Source organism: Scyliorhinus torazame, chromosome 3 (assembly GCF_047496885.1).
Source record: "Scyliorhinus torazame isolate Kashiwa2021f chromosome 3, sScyTor2.1, whole genome shotgun sequence".
Taxonomy (NCBI): Eukaryota; Metazoa; Chordata; class Chondrichthyes; order Carcharhiniformes; family Scyliorhinidae; genus Scyliorhinus; species Scyliorhinus torazame.
The window spans coordinates 184,508,214-184,532,250 of record NC_092709.1 but is presented as its reverse complement, the minus strand read 5'-3'; the positions used below and the strand labels follow the sequence as shown (position 1 = coordinate 184,532,250).

At 44.9% G+C, this 24,037-nt stretch overlaps 1 protein-coding gene across 7 annotated transcripts in view; it reads right to left on the bottom strand.

Annotated features, from left to right (window-relative positions):
- The window catches only part of tbc1d1 (TBC1 (tre-2/USP6, BUB2, cdc16) domain family, member 1), a 393,938-nt gene that overhangs the window by 42,816 nt on the left and 327,085 nt on the right, over positions 1 to 24,037 (bottom strand). For all 7 annotated transcript variants that reach the window (XM_072496556.1, XM_072496559.1, XM_072496560.1 and 4 more), the window contains one exon: positions 12,238 to 12,396. In XM_072496556.1, the coding sequence (XP_072352657.1) occupies positions 12,238 to 12,396 (159 nt within the window). The remainder of the gene's footprint in view (positions 1 to 12,237; positions 12,397 to 24,037) is intronic.

The window sequence follows — 24,037 nt, the reverse complement described above, 5'->3', positions numbered from 1 at the left end:
TAGCAGTAGTGTGCCATTTGTCCCGTCAGGACTGCTTCACCGTTCAATAAGATCGTGGCTCATCGTATTGTGGTCTTAACTACTTTGCTCCCTGCCTCCCATAACCTTTAACTCCCTGGTTGATCAGTAATCTGTGTAATTCAGCCTTGAATATGTTCAATGACGTAGCCTTCTGTGGACAAGAATTCCAGAGAATTCCCTCTGAGAGAAGACATTCTCAAAATCTCCATCTTAAATGGGGAGACCCTTTAATTTTAAATTGTGCCCCCAGTTCTACATTCCCTCACGAGGGGAAACATTCTCCCACCATCCATCCTGTCAAGCTGCCTCAGAATGTTCTATGTTTAATAAGATTTCCTCTCAATCTTCTAAACTCCATTGAGTATAGGGCTAACATGCTCAATGTTTCCTCATAAGACACCCACTTCATCCCAGGAATCGGCCTAGTCTGCCTTCTGTGAATTACTTCCAATCAAGCATAGACCTCCATAAGTACGACGGCCAAAGCTATACACAGTACTCTTTGTGTGGTGTCACCAATGCCCTGTACTCCCCCACTGTTATTCTCCGTGTCCTTATAATAAAGGTCAATATTCCATTTTCTGTCCTAATTACTTGTATCGGCATATTAATTTTTTGTGACTCATGTACAAGTTCAAATCGTCCAGGACCTAGCAGCCCACTTGATTGGCACCCCATCCACAAACTTCAACGTTCACTTCCTTCTACCACCAATGCACAGTCGCAGCTGTGTGTGCCATCTACAAGATGCATTACAGCTACTCACCAAGTTTCCTTTGACAGACCTTCACCAGCACCCTCTACCATCTAGAAGGACAAGGGCAGCAGATACATGGGATCGCAACACCTGGAAATTCCCCTCCATGTCACTCATCATCCTGATTTGGAAATATATCATCGTTCCTCCACTGTGTCTGGGTCATAATTCTGGAACTCCCTCTCTAACAGCACCGTGATGTACCTACATCACATGGACTGCAGTGACTCAAGGTGGCTCACCAGCACTTTCTCAAGGGCAATAAGGGATGAGAAATAAATGCTGACCTAACCAGCGACGGCCACATCCCGTGAAGGAAAATACACCCAGATCTCTCTGTACTTCAGCAATCTCTCTCCATTTAAATAATATTCTGCTTTGCTATTCTTCCTGCCAAAGTGGACAACCTCATACTTTACCACATTATATTCCACCTTATTTCCCACTCATTTAACTTATCTGCATCCCTTTGCAGATGTGTTGTAACCTCCTTGCCACTTGATCTCCTGACTATCTTTCTCTCATTAGCAAATTTAACTACAGTACAGTTTGCCCCGTCATCGAGGTTAATAACTTGGCTCACAAATAGTTGAGGCTCCTGCACAGTTGCCAACCTGAAAATGACGCATTTACCCAGACTCCCTGTTTCCTGTTAGTTGGTCAATCTTCTGTCCATGTTTCCATGTTAATATAACACCCCCAACAGCATAAGCTTTAATCTTGTGCAGTACATAGAATTTACAGTGCAGAAGGAGGCCATTCGGCCCATCGTGTCTGCACCGGCCCTTGGAAGAGCATCCCACTTAAACCCACACCTCCACCCTATCCCCGTAAAGGGCACTTAGGGCAATTTATCCTGGCCAATCCACCTAACCTGCACATCTTTGGACTGTGGGAGGAAACCGGAGCACCCGGAGGAAACCCACGCAGACTCGGGGAGAATGTGCAGACTCCACCCAGCCAGTGACCTAAGCCGTGAATCGAACCTGGGAAGCTGGAGCTGTGAAGCAACTGTGCTAACCACTGAGCTGCCGGGATGCTTTCTGTGTCTTTTACTGTGAAGACTACTAAGAAAAATACTTGTTCACAGTCACTGCCGCTTCTTCATTTCCCAATATTAATTCCCCAGCTTTATTCTCTGTGGGGCCATTGCTTACTGTTGCTCCTCTCTTAACTTTTAATTCATCTGTAGAAGCTTTTACTGTCTGTTTTTACATTTCATTTTAGTTTTCACTCAGATTCCAGTTTCTCCCCCTACATTAATCTTTTAGTCGTCCTTTGTTGGTTTCTAATATGTTCCAGTCTTCTGCCCTACCAGTAATTTGTGCAGCATTGTACAATATTTATTTCAATTTGATGCCGTCCTTAGCTTCTTATTCGGCCATCGCTGATGCACACTTCTCATGGCGTCTTTCTTTCTCAATAAAATATGGGCGCGATCTACCAGCCACGTCACGCCCGACCGGGAGCGTGGGCTGTCTAATGTAAAGAAAACTGCATATTTCAATAACTTTGGCAAGGAATCTAGAAAATAAAGATTTATGCTAAGAGTAACACTGCATCTTTGATTTGCTAGTTAGGTGCATCATGCCATATACCAAAATGTGATTCAACTGATATTATCTACGGAAAAAGCACGCTCTGCAATGCAAGCTTTGCACTGTCCAGCAATACGTTATCACAATTCCTTTTGAAACAGTCACCTGAATCTCAGCCAAGTTTGCTGGGGTTTGGCTCAAGTTACAGTTCAGGGAACTCGAGCTGTACCCTCCTCCCTTTCCTTGCCCACAATATGACCTTGTTTCTATGGCAGCGTTCTGTGCAGGGACAGGCACAAATCAGCATACTATCATATATGGCACCACATCGGAGCACTGGGGAACAATGAGCTTAATATAAGATGCACTTTCCTAATTCCATTCAAATTGAACTTTAAAAAAAAACTTCACAGGCTGTACCCAATGATGCTGAAACACAGCAAGTCCGTTACTGGCAGAATAGTGCGTCACTGTGAGGATAGGAAGCTGGGCCAGCTCTTAACATTGATTAATTGGCAGCAGATACGAGCAGAAACTGGAAATAGCACTTCTCCACAAGTGGATGCATTAAAAGAGATGATGAATTATTAATTATTAGATCGACTCACATTCCTATTTAACTGCAGGCATGTTGCTGGGGAATAGGTCACTTTCTAACTTAAGAATTCGGCATCAACATTAAACACTGCAAGGTTTGGCAATGTGTAGCAAGATCCTGACTAATGTTTCCTTTACTTGACCAACGTGGAGAAGGGAGTGGGGTTAGCGGCAATGTTTCTTATATTTGTAACGAGGTGATGCATAAACTCTTACCAAGAAAATGCACAGAAGGGCTGCAGCCCAGCAAAAGTGCCCGCCAAAGTGCAGAATGGGCGAAGAACAACAATGAGCAGCTGACCTAGCAGTTTGAGCAAGTTGCGCCCCCCCCCCCCCATAAAGCAAAGATTATTCTCAGCGGGCCTGTCTCTGGAGGGGGTGAGGCAGGACAGAGCTTGCAATTTCCAGTGTCTTATCTTCAGAGTCCCCAGGCACAGTAAGCCCTCACTAAATTTGTGGTTGCGTTCTTGAAAAGTGCAACTTTAAGTGAAACAACTTTATTAATAATAATAATATAAATAGTAATAGTCGCTTATTGTCATAAGTAGGCTTTAATGAAGTTACTGTGAAAAGCCCCTAGTCGCCCCATTCCGGCGCCTGTTCGGGGAGGCCAGTACAGGAATTGAACCTGCGCTGCTGGCATTGTTCTGCATTACAAGCCAGGTTTTTAGCCCACTGTGCTAAACCAGCCCCAAAGTGAAGCATATTTTCCATCAAAATCAACATTAAAATTGTAGTTAGATTCTACAGGCCCTCTCCCACTTGATAAAAAGCATTAAAACATTCAACACTGCAGGTTGAAAAACTTTATATTGCTAATTTCCTATATTGGTAAAAGAAACAATTCCTAAAATAAATTTAAAAATCTGAAGTAAATATGCTAACTTTCAACATACCTCCTGCTCGCTGCCCCACTGCTTGCCAAACCTCTTGTTTGCCACACGTTTCACTCCCTGACGCTCCCAAACAGTACAAAACATTCCTCCCGCTGACCCTCTGGCTCATGATCTCTGCCACCCCTTGGCCCTGTCAATTACTGCTGACCCTTCCATACACCAAACCTTCCACTTTCCAACCCCTCTTGCTCACTGTTTTCCTCTCCTGAACACTCTTTATGAGCAAGGGCTCTGGAGGCGAGTAGCAAAAGGCAGGAGGAGCAGCTTCAATGTACAGGAGGTAAACCACAAACAAGGGCAGGCGATAGTCATACAGAAAACTGCATCACAGCTGGAAGCCAACATCTGAACAGCGAATGTCATGTCTGGTGTCCATTTTGAGACTTCCAACTTTTACCAAATTGAAGCAAACTGCAAATACTGGAATTCTGGACATGAACAAATATATGCAAGTAAAATCCAAAGATGTTTTATAAGTACAGAAACAGAAAAAGAGATAATAATTTTTATTATTATTGTCACAAGTAGGCTTGCATTAACACTGCAATGAAGCTTCTGTGAAAAGCCCCTAGTCGCCACATTCCGGCACCTGTTCGGGTACACTGAGGGAGAATTCAGAATATCCAATTCACCTAACATGCATGTCTTTCGGGACTTGTGGGAGGAAACCAGAGCACCCAGAGGAAACCCACGCAGACACAGGGAGAACATGCAAACTCCGCACCGACAGTGGCCCAAGCTGGGAATCGAACCTGTGACCCTGCCCCTGTGAAGCAACAGTGCTATATGAAAGAAGCAAAATCAGTATGCAAAAATAGAGGATGTGATTGAAGTTTTTCATGAATACTTCGTCATCATCTTCACAAAAGAGCAGGCTGATGATGATAATAATGTCGTAGTTAATGAGGAAGCGTGTGAAATATTGAATGGGATAAACATTGTAAGAGAAGAGATATTAAAGGATTTAATGTTGTTGATAGTAACTAATTCATTAGGCTGGGATGAAATATAACTTAGATAGTTTAAGGAAGGCAAGGTGGAGGCCCTGGCATTATGCGCACGATTCTGTGAAAAGATTTCTCAGTGTGGTAGCGAGTGGGAATTACCTCGAGATTCCCAGCGCTCGGTCCAGTGAGGCTGGCAATGCTATTCAATGTTAATTGGTCCACCTGACAAGGCTTATCGGCTTCTCGCCACAATAAGGGCTCACCAGCCGATTGGCCGGCACTGCGCTCGCCAGTCCCCCGCTAACAATGATGCAGGGGTAACTGGGCTTGAACCAGCTGCTCCTCCATTCCAAGGTGAACACAAGGGACCTATGGGCACCGAGCGGGAGGAGGGGGCAATGGGTGCCAACCTGGACCTGTCCCATGGAGTGGGGATGGTGGCCATCAGCTCCCCCTCTGATGAGGCCGCATCTCATAGTCAGCACACGGGACAGGGCTGCATGGCTGTGCACGTGCCGTTGACAAATGAGCAGAGGCCCTCCAGCCCCAGAGCATGCCCTGCATCAAAGCCACGAGGCATGGTAAGCAGCTGGCTGCCTCCACCTCAAATCTGCATCCTGGGAACACACCTAGACTTAGTGGTAGAGCTAGGAAGGCAAAGGACATTAACGCTCACTGAGGGCACCGGGTGAGAGGGCAGTCGGGCGGCATTATTGGGAGAGTGGGGAATTGAATAAAACATTAAACACCCTGGGACACAACCAGGCCGACCTCCGAACCCTTAGTCCATCTCTTCAGGCAGCTCCCCCTCCCCCCTGGGTGCACCGCGTGCAGGTGATGGGTGTGAGCGAGCACTCAACAGACAAGCAGGGGTCAGACTATGACATAGATTGAGGAGCAACGGCGCTCAGCTCTCTGCAGGTTATCATCGTTACCCCTGCCCTTGACAGTGGCCCGCTGACGGTGACGACATCCTGGAGTGATGTGACACAGACTGTGGGAGGGTGGGTACTGGGAGTGGAGGATGATGGACCAGGCAACGTCCTAAGTGTATGAGAGCATCACTGACCCTCTGGGCTTGCCAGGCCCTGGCCTGTCCTGCAGCATCCGTTTGGTACCCAGGTTCCTCTCCGGCCTCGTCCTCCAGCCCCTGCTCGTCTGGCGCCTCTTCATCATCCTCGTCCCCATTCTCCTTGGAGGTGGCCACATGCTCCTCATCACCTCCAGCTCATCGCCCCGCTGCTGTGCCAGGTTGTGAAGGGCACCAGCAGAACACCACGAAGCGGACCACCCTCCGAGGGGTGTACTGAACTGCACCAGCAGTCGAGACATCGGAACTGCATCTTGAGGCGCCCGATGCATCTCTCAATCACAGCCCGTGTGGCCACATGGGCCGTTGTACCGGATCTCTGCTTCGGTCACCAGCCTGCGTACTGTGGTCATTAGCCAGGGCCTCAGCGGGTACCCCAAATGCCAAATGGCCATGCTGGGATGCTCCTCGAAGAGGCTGGGGACGACTGACTGCCCTAGGATGTAGCTGTCTTAGACACTCCCTAGGGAGCGTGAACGCACACGCATGATCTTCATCAGGTGGTGGCACAGGAGCTGTATGTTAAGTGAGTGGAACCCCTTTTTGTTAACATTGGGCATCCTCAAATGGCCTGGTGAACGCAGGGCGACATGCGTGGCATCTATTACCTCCTGGACTATGGGCATCCCAGCGATAGCGGAGAAGCCTGCTGCCCGAGCATCTTGCTGGGCTTTGTCCATGTCAAAATTTATATACTTTTCCATCCGGGCAAACAGGGCATCGTGACCTGCCGGATGCACCTGTGGGCTGCCATACACTCGAGCCCTGGAATGATCCAGAGGCGTGATATTTTCAAGGCTACGGTGATCTTCATGGCCGCTGGGAGTGGGTGCATCCCTCCTCCATGTGGTGCTAAGTCTGCAAAGACATGGCACCGGTGCTGCACTGGCCACTTGTTGAGGCAGAGCCTCCTGCGGCACACACTGCCCGTCGTATGTTCAAATGACCAGTGACTCCTGTACACCCTGGGCCATCGTGGGACTCCCCCTCTGTGTCCCTCCCTTGCCTGATGGGCGGCCGGGTCCTCAGGGTGTGGGGCGGGGTCCAGCACATGGGCCGCCGCCTTGAGCATCTGCAGATGCTGCTACAACCGCCGTCTCTGGCAGCCCAGCCTACCAGCAGCACCACTCGGGCCTCTTCTGCGGGATCCAAAATATCATCCATAGCTGTAAGGCATTGGAAGAGGGTGTTAGATTGACATACAGCAGTGGCTCCCACCCCAGGACCCTCCAATCCCCCATTGGTCCCCCCCCCCGCCCCCCCACCCGGAACGCCCTGCCCAAGCACACCCTGCCGCAGCAGGCACCCCTCACCGGACCCCACATCCTGTACCCCGGACACCTGCAACTGCTCACAGCAGCACATGCCAATCACTGGAACGTCACCTCGACCGAGCGCTGGCCTCCTCCCCATTGCACTCACCCACCCACCCACCCTCCGGCCGTGGACATCTCCCGAGAGCTGTGTCCCATCCACTGAGTGTTCGGATGTTGGCAGCTGTGTGTGAGGTGTTGCCTTCCGCAGTGTGCAAGCAGAGTGTCCAGGCATCACAGTTTGATTGGGATGCTAGGCAATTACTCCCACATGCTACAGGGCCCACCCACCCACAGGAACACATTTGGGTTGTGTGAAGAGCTCACTTAACGACGATTGCCAATTCCCTATTAGCGATAGCCTTCAGCCGCATGGCATGAGGCCTCGACAGTCGGTGGGGGTTATGGGTGATTGGTAGGCCAGACGGGCAGGGACAAGGGCTACCCCCGGAATGGGTAAACAAGATCCAGTGATTGGCATGTGCTGCTGTGAGCAGTTGCTGCCCCAGAACTTCACCCCCACTTCCCATGGCGGCCCACCTCTGCGGAGCTCCCTCATCCCACGCTGTGCATTGGGGTGGCACGCTCAGCACCCCTGGGCTCTTTACCTGTGAGCAAAGATGGCTATTCACATCCTCGGCTCCCCAAAGAAGCCCTTCCGCCAGGTTCACGTTTTTAAAAAGGAGCACTAATTGGTGCCTGCGTGACCACTTGCTTGGGAGGCCGATGAATGATGGGAGGCCAAACGAAAAGGGGTGGCTCCAGTCATTTGCATGAAATTAGGGCTTAAATGGTGATAAGTGGTTTCTCGCTACGCTAGGGCAAGATCCTGACTGAAGTGCTGCATACAGTTCTGGTCACCACATTACAGGAACTATGTGATTGTACTGGAGAGAGTAGGGAAAACATTTACAAGGATGTTGTCAGAACTTAGCCAAGAAGAAAGATTGGATAGGTTGAAGTTGTTGTCCTTGGATCAGAGAAGGCTGAGCAATGACTTAACACCAATGACCTATTTACCTTAGCTGAGGGGTTAAAAATCTGGATGCATGGATTTAAAGTAATTGGCAGAAGGATCGGAGGGGAAATGAGGGAACATGTTAATCCAGAGGTGATAGAACCTGGAACTCAGTACTTTAAAGGGTATTAGAGGAAGAAACCTTCACCACATTTCAAAAGTACTTGGATGTCTACTGATAAAGTCAAGACCTGCAGGGCAGAGAACCAAGTGCAGGAAGGTCAGATTAGGCTGCGTAGCTGTTCGTCCACAGTCACAGACACGTTGGGCTTAATGGCCTCCTTTTCTGTTTTAATTTTTCTATGATTAATCTTGCTGAATTCTTAACTCCAAAATAGAATATTACCCTCTCCTTAATAGGCAGGCCTATCTATAAAACTCTTCTTAAAAATAAAAGGGATTTGGGAAAATAACAAAATGCTGAAAGATAAAGCAGCAAAAGAGAAAAATAAAACACTCACTTTTGGGTGGGCCCTTCATCAGACACAAGATATGAGAAGCCCCAATGATGACCCCACCCTTTATTTTTTTTCCTCACTGTGGGGAAGCAGTTGCCTTCCAATTTTGCTTCCTCCTAACAGCTACAATGGAGATTAGAATCTCATCATGGGGTAAACCGTGAGCATGAGCCACATCCTATTATGTGGCACTGCAATTAAGTCATTTATTGCTGCACATCATTGGCTCGACACTGACTTCTTGATACAATCCTGGCATGAGCAAAATTGACATTTGTTTTATGTTAAATGCTAAATAGGAGAACAACACATTAATGAACACAACTGAGTGTTGAATACCACCATTGCCAACTTCTATCTTAACTCCCCATTTGCAATGATATACAAGGTTCTTCGGTATCTATTTGCTTCAACGTTTACCTATTCCTTTTTCTGCCACCATTTTGATTTTTCTCCTCAACTGTCTGCACCCTGGTTTTAAAAACTGACGACAACGTGTAAAGCTAAATCAACACATTTATTGAGCAAATGTCCTGCAGGAAAACTTCCCGAGCAGAAGATTCTCATGGCATCATGTCAGTTATGCCAAGTCTTAAAGCATATTTTTTTCTCCAATTAAGGGGCAATTTAGCGTGGCCAATCAACCTACCCTGCACATCTTGGGGTTGTGGGGATGAGACCCACGCAGACACAGGGTGAATGTGCAAACTCCACACAGACAGTGACCCAGGGCTGGGATTGAACCCGAGTCCTTGGCACCGTGAGGTAGCAGTGCTAACCACTGCACTCCGTTTGCCAAGACTTAAACCTGATCTGACTTTTTTTCCCCCACATTCTCCCAAGCACACCTAATAAAATCTTTAACTAGACTTGCCAGTAAAGCACATCAACACACAAAAAAAACCTGTTCAGATTTCTGAAGACACAATGCAATGAATTAATAGTAGTCTTACAACACCAGGTTAAAGTCCAACAGGTTTGTTTCGATGTCACTAGCTTTCGGAGCGCTTCCAGTCGGGGAACACTTCAGCCGTCAAGGGCATTCAGCCTCTGATCTCCGGGTAAGCATTCTCCAAGGCGGCCTTCAGGACGCGCGACAACGCAGAATCGTCGAGCAGAAGCTTATAGCCAAGTTCCACACACGAGTGCGGCCTCAACCGGGACCTGGGATTCATGTTGCATTACATTCTTCCCCCGCCATCTGGCCTGCGAAATCCTACCAACTGTCCTGGCTTGGTACAATTCACACCTCTTTAACCTGGGGTTACCCCATCTCTGGGTCTGTAAAGATTTAATCACCTACTAATGCTCGCATTCCAAGCATTGTCTGGCATCTTTGAATCTGTCTATATATATATGTTTCTGGAACATACCTCTTCATTCAGGTATGAAGGAGCAGCGCTCCGAAAGCTAGTGGCATTGAAACAAACCTGTTGGACTTTAACCTGGTGTTGTAAGACTTCTTACTGTGCTCACCCCAGTCCAACGCCGGCATCTCCACATCATGAATTAATAGAGCATGGACTCGGAGAGATTGAGAATTTCTCTATTAATTGATTAGGTCTTTTGTAGTGCAGCTGTAATTGTCACATTTGACACTGGCTCTGTTCCTGCATGTCCCCAATTAATTGGTAGGGGGATGATTGATTGTGTAAACCAAAACATTAAATTTAGTCATAAATTTAGTCACCTGAGGAAGGAGCAGCGCTCCGAAAGCTAGTGACATCGAAACAAACCTGTTGGACTTTAACCTGGTGTCGTAAGACTTCGTATTAAATTTAGTGTAATTGTATTTGAGTATTGAGCAGGAATTCAAACATTAGCAAACCTTGATCCATATTATGAATTCATTTCAAACAACATGAGGTCTCAACTTGGTTTTAGTTTCCATTTCCCCGGCTCCAAAATTGGAAAACATCTTGACCTTCTACTAAAGTCTTAAACTCCATAACTGTGGTTACAGTCAAGATTGAAAGCTCCTCATCATATACACATTCAAATATCTTTGAGTAGAATTTCATTTCCACAACACACCACTTAGGTTACGCATTTTCTCTTACCAGTGCTATTAAACCTGCTCAATTTTATGCCCTTGTGACTAACGTGAGTAAATGTACTTGCATTTGCAAACTCTGTCTTGAAGAGGCACTTGAGCCTTGGGGGAACAGAACACACTCAAACTCTATCAGTACTTTGTCAGGAGCTTAGTGCTTGGGAATAATCTGTAAAACCATGGAGGGCATTTCATCAGTCATGAGCTAGTTCTTTGCTATACCAGTGTGAAACTAATCCTAATCTCCTGTTCGCTCATAATTAAAGTGAGTCTTGAACAATGATTGTAAATAAAACATGGGTAGCTCAGGTTTTCCACCACATGGAACTCCACATAACAAAAACATTCACCATGACCATTAAGTGTATAATGTCAGCTAGGAGAATCGCATGTTTTTTTCCATGTACCTCTTTATTGGGCACGGTAGCACAGTGGGTAGCGCTGTTGCTTCACAGCGCCAGGGTCCCAGGTTTGATTCCTGGCTTGGTCGACTGTCTGTGCGGACTCTGCACGTTCTCCCCATGTCTGCGTCGGTTTCCTCCGCGTCCTCCGGTTTCCTCACACAAGTCCCAAAAGACGTGCTGTTAGGTAATTTGGACATTCTGAATTCACCCTCTGTACCCGAACAGGCGCCGGGATGTGGCGACTAGGAGTTTTTCACAGTAACTTCATTGCAGTGGTAATGTCAGCCTACTTGTGACAATAAAGATTACTAATTAAAACATATGAATATTGATGGGCAGGAAAAGACCAGCTGGTCCAGCAAACCTAGCCCACAATCATGATGCCTGCAGCATCTCGGCTTGCATCCTCCTACAGATAATCTGCTGGGAAAAAATAGAACACAGGGCCAATAAAGCAAAACAGAAACTGTGAAAAATTTATTTCTAACCCCCTATGGCAATCAAAACTAAACCAGGAGGTCATATTGCCAATGTGTAGATAACTGTTAATCCACTTACCTCATACCTGCTCCAGTCATGAACCAGTCCAACACCCACTTAAAGACAGGCAGTCAGCGCATAACACCCAAACTGGCAAAGAATTCCAGAGGCTCCCAACTCTTTGGGAAAATAAATTCACTTGATATATGAAGAGAAATGAAATGAAAATCGCTTATTGTCACAAGTAGGCTTCAAATGAAGTTACTGTGAAAAGCCCCTAGTCGCCATATTCCTGCGCCTGTTCGGGGAGGCTGGTGTGGGAATTGAGCCCGCACTGCTGGCCTGCCTTGGTCTGCTTTCAAAGCCAGCTATTTAGCCCTGTGCTAAACCAGCCCCGTAGTCCTACTATTGTGAAGCTTAACTGTGTGAACTGTGGCTCACCCATCTGTTGAACTGAAATAATCTACCAGTAGGGATGTGTCCTAGCCTCTTTTTATATTAAAATACCTCCATTCGATCAAATCTCAGTATACAGTATGCTAAAAGTAAATAGACTCAGATCTTCAAGTCTAGGACCACTGTAAATAAGAAACAGTTATTTGGTATTGAGTATGCCCGGCTGACTTCAGACACTGCGGGTAGCTCTCAATGAAGTGAACACTTACCAAGATCAATAAGTATTGCGTGCTGGTGAGACGTTAGCTGCTTTAACAGTTCTTCATACGGAGTGTCCTTTGGACGTTGTTTTACAGGTAACCGATACCTCAGCTGGTACTGTTCTGCTAGAAGTTTCCATATTTCACCACGGTGTTGCCGGGGTACACCTGTAAAAGATTTTTTTTAAAGTTGTGTTATAAAACTGTTAATGTTAATTCAGCCAAATGGTCTTGAATTCATAAATCAGCACCCTGGTACAATGCTGAGAACTTGAATCAGTAACAAATCACAGAGTTAATAAAACATTGTTGGGCGGGATTTAAATAAACGAGAACAAGGTCCCATAGTGAATGCGTTTAGCCGCATGTTTCCCGGCGCTCGCAGCGCTGAGAAACACAACACTTTTAAACGGCACCCAGGTTAGATAGGGGGCTCAGTGGGGAACTGGGGTCCAGGCCACAAATAATGTCCCGTTTTCTGCATGGAGGGGCTCCCTTCACTAGAACTCCTCAGTGTAGCAAGAGATCAGGACGCCATTTATAAATGGCTCCCCGATCTCTGGAGCGCCCAATGCAGCCCCAACTCACCATGGGAGGGTCCCCGCCCCCGCCCCCCCCTCCCCCCCACACACAAACACCTGCACAGGGCACCACTGGCCAGACATGTAGCACCAGAGTGCCCAGGTGGCACTAGCAGTGTCAGGATACCTTCCTGTCCAAAGTGCATGCACCTGTGGGCTTCCGATTCCCTGGGAGACCCACGCGAATGCCGTTCTGTCTAGTTCCTGTTTGTGCAGACCATTACTAAACAGCGCTCACTTGAAGTCTCTGAGGTAAAGGAGACAGATCCCAACGCCCCGGGTACCTGCATATTAAGTGGGGACTAGCTGTCTCACTTTAATATGCAGATTTGCCAAAACGTGATCCTGCCCACAATGGACGGGATTTACACTGCAACACCTCACGAGATCTTACGCGATCTTGCGAGGGGTTGCGAGCCGGGTAGATCCTGGAGTGGGGAATCCTCGCATCTATTGGCCATGGTGTGCTGTGGCGAGCTGCTTTTCAGACGCAATGTGGTCGTTCAATCGTATCCGCTGATTTGGAAATTCATTTTGTATTGAAATCGCCGTCCATTCAACATTAGGATTTGTAGTTCAGGGTTTTGAAAAATAATTTCCAAAGCCCAAGGCTAGGCCAACATTTATTGCCCACCTCTAATTGTCTCGGGAAAGTGGAGGTGAGCCACCTTCTTGAACCATTATGGTGATGCATTTCACTTCTGACAAAACTTGATGTTTCTCATCTACTGACTGATATTTCTGACTGAATTTAATAAAGAAACTTGGAAATAGCGCACTATCACATGGAAGCTCTACCTATCCAGTATTGTTCAAAACAAGGTACTTCCTTCAGAGGAGTGTAACTTGACAAAAATAAACATTTAGCCAGGTGCCCAAAAGATATGGTCAAAGTAACAGGTTTTAAGAAGTGTCTTGAGGTGGGGGGAGCGAGGGAAAGAAGAGGAGAGGCGGAAAGATTTTATGGGCAGACTTGTAAATCATGAAATACAATTGAACAAAATTAGTTTTCAAGAAGAGCAATTTCTACCAATTGAAACTCCAGTTCGGCAATAACGGATAATTATAGAAAGTGGTAACATGGGGGTTGGGGTGGGCGGTTGGAGGGGCCAAATTCCCCTAGGTTCTTCATTGCTTATTAAATAAGTTCTTCCAGGTTTCATTATTGGCGTCCCTTCAGATAACAAGCAGGCTAACCCTGGAGCCACAGGTCTTTGGGCAGAGAGGGCAAGAGTTGTCCTTAGGGATGGGGGTTCTCAGGCTAGGTTTCTGTTCTCCCCTTCCTTTCGTCACTTCTCCACAGCAGGATCTATGCAGTGAGTTTCGGACTGTGTGGCGTCTTATTGGATGAGACACCGCCGCATTGCACAGTTTGCGGTAGGTTTCTCCCATGCACTGCTGTCAATTTGTTCTTGATAACGAGGCCTTCAGAGTGTCTTTAAAATGTTTTTTTTTGTCCTCCTTGTGATCAGGTGCCAACCTCCAGTCGTGGAAAGAAGTCATTTATTTTGCATGCCGATAAAGTGTTCAAAACTGCGGAGGTAATTTCACACGGTCATGTTTGTGACGCTGAAGAACTGGCTTCTTCTAGTGGAAGTGTCTGTTGTCAAAGGCCCGGTTGCACTACTTTTGTATGGCTGTGCTGGCACAACTGATCTCCTCTTCGGTGGTGACCTTCTGAGAAAGACTGCTGCTGAGACATGTGGAGTGTTCAACGATTTCTAAAGTGTCTCTCCCACAAGCAATAGCTAGAGATGTTGATGCTTCTCCAGGTTAGGACTAGTGAAGGATATTAGTCTGATGTGACACCAACCTTTCACCATCATGAATGCCATGGTCCAGCCAATTTAACTCACTCTGCATTGTATTAATTGGCAAAGATAACCTGATGCAGGAAGACTCTGGGCCCTTGACAACATTCTAATTGTACTGCTGGAACTTGCCCACCAGATTTGCCACTCCCCTAGTCAAGCAGCATTACAGTTAGACTAGCATTTTCTGAGCTATGTGGTCAATTAACATGTAAAACGGGTATGTCCTTCGAGAAGCACTAGAGATGATAGGAAAAGGGAGCATTTGGAATGAGAGTTTAACATTTTAACTTTGTTAACTTCAAGTTTCCATTGACAAGGTTCCATTTTGCATTTCCCAAGTTACATCCATTCTGAAAACACTTGCATCCTTCTTCAGACTTTAACAGTTTATTTCCCCCCAATATAACTGTAGGAACGTTTGACATACCCATCTCTTAACTTACTGTTTGTCAAATGTCAGAAACCCATGTTTAGGGCTCAGTTTTGAATTGGCAGCTTTTTTGAAGTTTTTGACCTGCTTTCTTTAGTGTCCTCGGCTGACACGTTCGCTAATCAACCAAAATTAATCTATTTGTTAAAGATCAATTTCAGGTCTCCCCTCCCCTCCCCCCCTCCCCCCCCCCCCCCACCATACAACTTTAAAATTCACATTTGTTATGCATCACACTAATTACACCACGCCCATCCAGATTTAATAAGATACTGCTGCCAGCTGCAGGAAAGCTGCATTGAGAACTGGAAGCACTGAAAGACCAATATAAAATCAACTAAAGAGCAACTGTAGAATACTGTCCACACATATTCCAACATCCCTTGTTCAGCCAGAGAAGATTCATTCTGCATCCAAATTTGTGCACAAAAGAGAATGAGCAACAACTTTAAATGTGAAGTAACTAAAAATGATCGGGCTTGATTAACACCACCACTAACCTGTCATTTGATACAGATTCAGTAGGTGGCTTTATATATAGCCAGGCCATTGGGAATGCACTGGCAAACATGGTGTGCACCGCACTGCCACATTTATACCACTGTACACTGTTATGGGCCAGGGTTTAGAGAACCACAAAGTGTATCATGGAGTTCACCTGACCCACAACTTTTAACAGATTGTGGTATGGGGAGCACACGGTCCACTCTGCAGGTGTGGTACAGCAGAAATGGAAAAGTATTTTTTAAAGCAAAACAATGTTTATTCTATTAACTCAAGTTAACCTTTTTAAAACAAACAGTGAACATCTTAGCAACCATTAATTCAAATACAACCCCCAAAGAATACAACACTAAGTAATCCGTAAGCTGTCCTTTTAACATCCAGAAGACTTAAAAAAAACCTTTAAGCAGAAGAACATCAGGTTAAAGTCACTACTGAGAGCAGTTATTAGTTTTAAATCACCAAAGGATCGATTTACAGTTTTAAGATTACAGAGAGAGAGACTAATACCCCTTTCTGGCTGTGACTGCAGCTATTCAGCTCTGAAAACGAAACTAAAACACGCCCTGCAGCAAGCAGCCTAAAACGAAAGTAAAAAGCTGACAAACAGCCCAGCTCCACCCACACTCTGACATCACTGATAAACCCCCATTTCTTAAAAGGTACATTTCTTAAACACCCATTTCTTAAAAGGTACTCTCACATGACACCTCCGCCCCCCCCCATCAACTTCAAGGTGGTTTCATTTTTCATCACAGTAAATATACATTTTTGTTTCAACAAACACACGCAAACAGGTATAATAATATAGACCATTTTTTTCCCTCCAACTGGAATCCTTCTTGATTGACAGTCTCTTTGAACAAGAAGGTCTCTGCACGATCCATCCATTTCTCTATGCCTCAGCATTTCTCTTTAAAGTCAGATACTTTAGTTCAATCTGATCGCAGAGTCCCTTGTAATTCTCCAACACAGGAGCATTGGTTATCACAGCTTTCAGGCAGTCAAATGCCTGTTGAAACTCTGCTGTCCATTGACATTTTCGACGTTTCTTCAGCAAGTCCATCAGTGGCGCAATCACGCTACAAAAGCTTTGCACAAATGTTCGATCCAATCAACTCATGCCAAGAAATCGCATTATTTCCCTTCATCTTGAGGGTATCGGAAACTCCTCAATGAAAGCGACTTGGGCTTTTCCAAATTCACTTTTGGCTAGGTTTATCACCAAACCCGCCTCCTGAAGTCGATCGAATAACTCCATCAGATGTTTTAAATGTTCTTTCCATGTCTGGCTGAAAATTACCAGACCGTCAATGTATACCACACAATTGGGTAATTCTGAAACGACTGTTAGTTAACCGTTGAAAATTGGCTGGGGCGTTTTTCATGCCAAATGGCATAACTTTGAATTGGTATATACCATCTGGAGTCACAAAATCTGAAATCTTCTTTGCCCTTTCGGATAAAGGTACCTGCCAGTAACCTTTAAGTAAATCCAGTTTGGAAAAAATGCTGATTGTCCCACTTTCTCAATGCAATCCTCCAAATGTGGGATAGGACAAGAGCCCGTTCTTGTAACTGCATTAACCTTTCTATAGTCCACACACAACCGTTGGGTACCATCTGGTTTAGGCACCATCACTATGGGTGAGCTCCATTGGCTTCAACCCACTTCAATTCTGCCATTTTTAAGCATACTCTTAATCTCTTTGTTAACCTGTGCCAATTTTAAAGGGTTAAGTCTATACGGATGTTGTTTGATTGGAACAGCATTTCCCACATCTACATCATGTATAGCCATTTTAGTACGTCTCAATTTATCTCCACAAACTTGCCCACGTGATATCAATAATTCTTTCAGGTCAGTCCGTTTTTCCTCTGGAAGGTAACTGAACAATTTATCCCAATTTTTAAGAACATCCTCATTTTCCAATTTAATTTGAGGTATGTCAAATTCTGTCATCTGGATTTGATTTGTCACTTTGAGTTAGAATCATTAAAACCTCCTCCTTTTTCTCTCCTTCCCTTTCAAAGTACCTTTTAAGCATATTCACATGACACCACTTGATGAGTCTTCCTTCTATCTGGTGTTTGTACCACATAATTCACCTCACTTAATTTTCTTCCAATCTGATAAGGTCCACAAAACCTTGCTTTTAAAGGCTCACCTACCACTGGTAACAGCACTAAAACTTTATCTCCACTGGCAAAACTACGAACTTTAGATTTCTTGTCCGCGACCCGTTTCATCACATTTTGTGCAACTTTCAAATGTTGTCTAGCCAATTCACCTGCTCTATTCAATCGTTCCTTAAAATTTGACACGTAATCCAATAACGTAAGTTCCGATTTCTCACTTACCAATTTTTCCTTAATCAATTTAAGTGGTCCTCTTACCTCATGACCAAAAATTAGTTCAAAAGGACTGAATTTGGTTGACTCATTAGGTGCATCCCTAATTGCAAATAGTACAAATGGAATTCCTTTATCCCAATCCTCTGGATAATCTTGACAATAAGCACTCAACATTGTTTTTAATGTCTGGTGTCACCTTTCTAAAGCTCCCTGCGATTCTGGGTGGTACGCAGTTGATTTAAATTGTGTTATTCCTAAGCTGTCCAGAACCTCTTTGAATAACCTGGAGGTAAAATTTGATCCTTGATCAGATTGTATTTCTGTGGGTAGTCCATATCTAGTAAAGAATTTAAGTAACTCCTCCACAATCTTTTTAGCTGTAATATTACGTACTGGAATGGCCTCTGGAAACCTAGTAGACACATCCATTGTAGTCAAACGATATTGATTCCCACTTTTGGTTTTAGGAAGCGGTCCTACGCAATCAATAAGGACCCTTGTAAAAGGTTTCTCAAATGCTGGAATTAAGGGCGCTGGTTTTATCACTGCTTGAGGTTTCCCTATCACTTGACATGTGTGACATGATTGACAAAATTTAACTACATCTTTATGTAGCCCAGGCCAATAAAATTGTTTCAGGATTTTACCTAGAGTTTTCCTTATTTCCAAATGACCTTCCACTGGTACCTCATATGCAACTCGCAACACCTCCTTTTTATACCCTACCGGCAATACTACTTGATGAACTCCTGCCCACTTTTCATCCGCTTGCATATGTAAAGGTCTCCATTTTCTCATCAAGACATTACTTTTACGGTAATAACACTCTGGTATACACTCAGATTCCTCTTCAGTGTATGCTTTCTGATACATCCATTTTATTTCTCCATCTTTCTGTTGTAACTCCGCCAATTTTCTTGAACTAAAAATATCCACCTCATTCTCCACCTATTCTTGTTCGTTTTCAACCATCTGATCAAAAATCGTTTCTGATAATTGCACTTCAACTTCATTTTTACTCTTTGATTTCTCCTCTTGTCTTAACATGTAACTTTGCGACCTTGTTACGACACAATCCGGAAAAATCCCAGGATATTCGTCCTTCAACACTTCAGTTGTCTGATTTTCCACTGGCTTATCAACCACAATAGGCATCACTCCCACCTGCAATCCAGCTATATCATTACCCAAGATAAACTGTATTCCTGGACAAGATAGTTTCTCTATTACTCCTACTACCACCATTAAAGATTGACTAGCTGCCGTATCTCTTAAAATTGTGACTTCTTTACCTGCTCCTCCTGATACACATAAGTAAACTTTACCCACACAAGTAAATTCTTTAAAGAGATCTGGCACCTTCTTATCAATCACCTCTTGATCAGGCTGTACAATCTTTTGCACCTCCTTCGCTTCCATTGGGCTTTCCTTTACCACTTTAACAAACCACACTGTCTTATCCTGTTTTACCACATCAGCCTTCCCAGTGCTTTTCTTCACCCACCAACACTGTGACTTTACATGGCCTAGTTTATTACAGTGAAAACATTTGAAACTTTTAATTTCTTTTCAACAGTCCTGGGTTTCTTTTTTTAATCTGAGGTACACTCTCCTTATTATCTCCCATCAGATCACCTTTACCTTTACCACTTGAGTATTTCTCATGTCCCCAGTTTCTATCCCTCACCGGCTGAAACTGATGTCGGAAACCAAACTTTGACTTTTGAACTAATTCATAATCATCTGCCATTTCTGCTGCTAATCTCGCAGTTTTAACCCTCTGCTCTTCCACATGAGTTCTCACTACATCAGGAATTGAACTTTTAAACTCCTCCAAAAGTATAATTTCTGAGAGCTTCATACGTTTGGTCTATTTTCAAAGCCCTTATCTACCTATCAAAATTACTCTGTTTGAGCCTTTCTAACTCAATGTATGTTTGACCAAATTCTTTCCCTAAATTTCTAAACCTTTGTCTGTAGGCTTCAGGCACTAGTGCACCTAAGATGAATTTTTTCACGTCCTCATACGTCCCAGATACCTCCTCCGGTAGTGATGCAAACACTTCACTAGCCTTACCTACCTGCCTTATTTGAATCAGTAATACCCACATGTCCTGTGGCCATTTCATTTGTTTAGCTACCTTCTCAAATGAAATGAAAAAGGCTTCTACATCCTTCTCATCAAACCTTGGCAATGCTTGGACATATTTAAATAGATCCCCACCAAGCCTTCGATGATGACGCTCTTTCTCACTATCCTCATCACTATCATCCAACTGTACGTTTCACTTTACGCCTGTCAATTTTAACTGACTGTCATGTTTCATGGCCATTTTCAGAAGTTCAAACACTCTCTCCATCTTTTTCCCGGATCTGTATCTCCCTTTCTCTTTCTTTTTCCTCTCTATCTCTTTCGTATTGAAGCTGCTTTAATTCTTTCTCACATTCCATTTGTTTAACACTTAACTGAATTTTTGCCATTTCCAATGAGTCACACTGTATCTCCGGCAACTTTAAATGCTTAGCCACCGCCATAATTACCTCATCTTTTCGCATTTTGTCAGGTAATATTAACTGCAATGTTTTTGCCAAATCTATTGATGTTGCTGGATATGAGCAACAGAAGTACAAAGATGAGGAACACAGTGAAGGAGTCATAGATACTTTTCCATCCTTGCCTATTGCAGATTTACTGAAATATTATTGGTGTGGGGTGGAGTGGTAAGGGCAGAGTGGTACAGGGAGACTGACTAGGCTAGAGCTTTTCAATATAACATTGCAGTGTTTCAACAGGCAGTGTTTCTGAACAGAACTTGATCATTTTCTATGTGTTGAGAAGTTCTTATGGTAATCACACCTTTGCAGGGCAGGTATTGAAGGCACTGGATACTGCAAACGTTACGGTCCTGTCAATATTCCAGCAATAGTACTTGTGCTCCAGGACTTGCTGCTCCCCTGGTCAAGCTGTTCCAGTACAGCTACTGACATCTACCCAGCAATATGGAAAATTACCCAGGTATGTCTCGTACGCAAAATGCAGGGCAAAGTCAACCCAGCCAATTACCATCCTGTCAGTCTAATCTTATTCATCAGTAAAGCGATGGAAGGAGTCATCAACAGTGCTACCAAGCAGCACTTGTTCAGCAATAACCTGCTCATGAACGCTAGGTTTGGATTCTGCCAGTGCCACCAAACTTCTCACCTTGTTACAGCCTTGGTTCGAACATGGACAAAAAGAGTTGAACATCAGAGGAGAGGCGAGGGTGTTTGACCTTGAAATCCACCGTGTATGGCAACAAAGACTGAGCAACACTGAAGCCAATGGGAATCAGAGGGAAAACTCTCCACTGATTGGAGTCATACCTGGCACAAAGGAGGATGGTTGTGGTTGTTGAAGGTCAGTTATCTCAGTCCCGAGACATCACAGCTGGAGGGTGTCCGAGGCCCAACCAACTTCAGCTACTTCAATGACCTTCCTTCCAACATAAGATCAGAAGAGGGCATGTTCGCTGATGGTTACACAATGTTCGGAACCATTTGTGACTCCTCACATATTGAAGCAGTGTGTGTCCAAATGCAGCAAGATCTGGACGATACAAGTAGCAAGTAACATTTGTGCCACATAAATGCCAGGAATAGGCCATTTGGAACAAGAGAGAATCTAACCATCGCCCCTTGACATTGACGGGCATCGCCATCGCTGAATCCCCCACTCTCAACATCCTGGCGGGTTACCGTTGACAAGAAACTGAACTGGGCTAGCCATATAAATACTGTGGCTACAAGAGTAAGTCAGATGCTAGGAATCCTGCGACAAAGCCTATCCATCAAGGCACAAGTCAGGAGTGTGATGGAATATTCTCCACTTGCATGGATGAGTGCAGCTCCAACAATACTCAAAAAACGCCCTTGACTGGCACCACTTCCACAAACTAACACTCCCTCCACCATGGACGAACAGTAGCAGCAGTGTGTACCATCTACAAGATGCACTGCAGGAACTCACTAAGGCTCCTTAGGCAGCACCTTCAAAACCTGCGACCCACTGCCATCCAGGAGGGCAAGAGCAGCAGATCGCTGGGAACCCCACCACCTGGAAGCTCCCCTCCAAGCCACACACCCTCCTGACTTGGAAATATGTTGCTGTTCCTTCACTGTCATGGGATCACATGAGAACTCTCTCCCTAACAGCACTGTGGGTTTACCTACACCACGTGGACTGCAGCGGTTCAAGAAGGCAGCTCACTACCACCTTCTCAACGGCAGTTAATGATGGGCAATAAATGCTGGCCTAGCCAGTGAAGAGCACACCCTGTAAATGAAGTTTAAAAAATCAAAGGGGAAAATAAATGCAAGCTAGTACATTAGATCCACATCAGCTAAATAAAACTGTCAAGTGTCCAACTCAATACATGGGAATGAAATAAGTGCAAGGCAAGGATCAGTTGTGAATTGTTTTTGCATAATAGAACATTGAACATAACAGCGCAGTACAGGCCCTTCGGCCCTCGACGTTGCGCCGACCTGTGATACCACTCTAAAGCCCATCTACACTATTCCTTTATCGTCCATATGTCTATCCAATGACCATTTGAATGCCTTTAGTGTTGGCGAGTCCACTACTGTTGCAGGCAGCGCATTCCACGCCCTTACTACTCTCTGAGTAAAGAACCTACCTCTGACATCTGTCTTATATCTATCTCCCCTCAATTTAAAGCTATGTCCCCTCGTGCTAGACATCACCATCCGAGGAAAAAGGCTCTCACTGTCCACCCTATCCAATCCTCTGATCATCTTGTATGCCTCAATTAAGTCACCTCTTAACCTTCTTCTCTCTAAGGAAAACAGCTTCAAGTCCCGCAACCTTTCCTCACAAGATCTTCCCTCCATACCAGGCAACATTCTGGTAAATTTCCTCTGCACCCTTTCCAATGCTTCCACATCCTTCCTATAATGTGGTGACCAGAATTGCACGCAATACTCCAAATGCAGCCGCACCAGAGTTTTGTACAGCTGCAACATGACCTCATGGCCCCGAATCTCAATCCCTCTACCAATAAAAGCGAACGCACCGTACGCCTTCTTAACAACCCTCTCAACCTGGGTGGCAACTTTCAGGGATCTATGTACATGGACACCGAGATCTCTCTGCTCATCCACACTGCCAAGAATCTTACCATTAGCCCAGTACTCTGTCCTCCTGTTATTCCTTCCAAAATGAATCACCTCACACTTTTCTGCATTAAACACCATTTGCTACCTCTCAGCCCAGCGCTGCAGCTTATCTATGTCAACTCTGTAACTTGTAACATCCTTCCACACTGTCCACAACTCCACCGACTTTAGTGTCATCTGCAAATTTACTCACCCATCCTTCTACGCCCTCCTCCAGGCCATTTATAAAAATGACAAACAGCAGTGGCCCCAAAACAGATCTTTGTGGTACACCACTAGTAACAGGACTCCAGTCTGAACATTTCCCATCAACCACCACCCTTGGTCTTCTTCCAGCCAGCCAATTTCTGATCCAAACTGCTAAATCACCCTGAATCCCATGCCTCCGTATTTTCTGCAGTAGCCTACCGTAGGGAACCTTATCAAACGTTTTACTGAAATCCATATACACCACATCAACTGCTTTACCCTCATCCACCTGTTTGGTCACCTTCTCAAAGAACTCAATAAGGTTTGTGAGGCACGACCTACCCTTCACAAAACCGTGTTGACTATCTCTAATCAAATTATTCCTTTCCAGATGATTATACATCCTATCTCTTATAAACTTTCCCAAGATTTTGCCCACAACAGAAGTAAGGCTCACTGGTCTATAGTTACCGGGGTTGTCTCTACTCCCCTTCTTGAACAAGGGGACAACATTTGCTATCCTCCAGTCTTCTGGCACTATTCCTGTTGACAAAGATGACTTAAAGATCAAAGCCAAAGGCTCAGCAAAATCCTCCCTAGCTTCCCAGAGAATCCTAGGATAAATCCCATCTGGCCCAGGGGACTTATCTATTTTCACACTTTCCAGAATTGCTAACACCTCCTCCTTATGAACCTCAATCCCTTCTAGTCTAGTAGCCTGAATCTCAGTATTCTCCTCGACAACATTGTCTTTTTCCTGT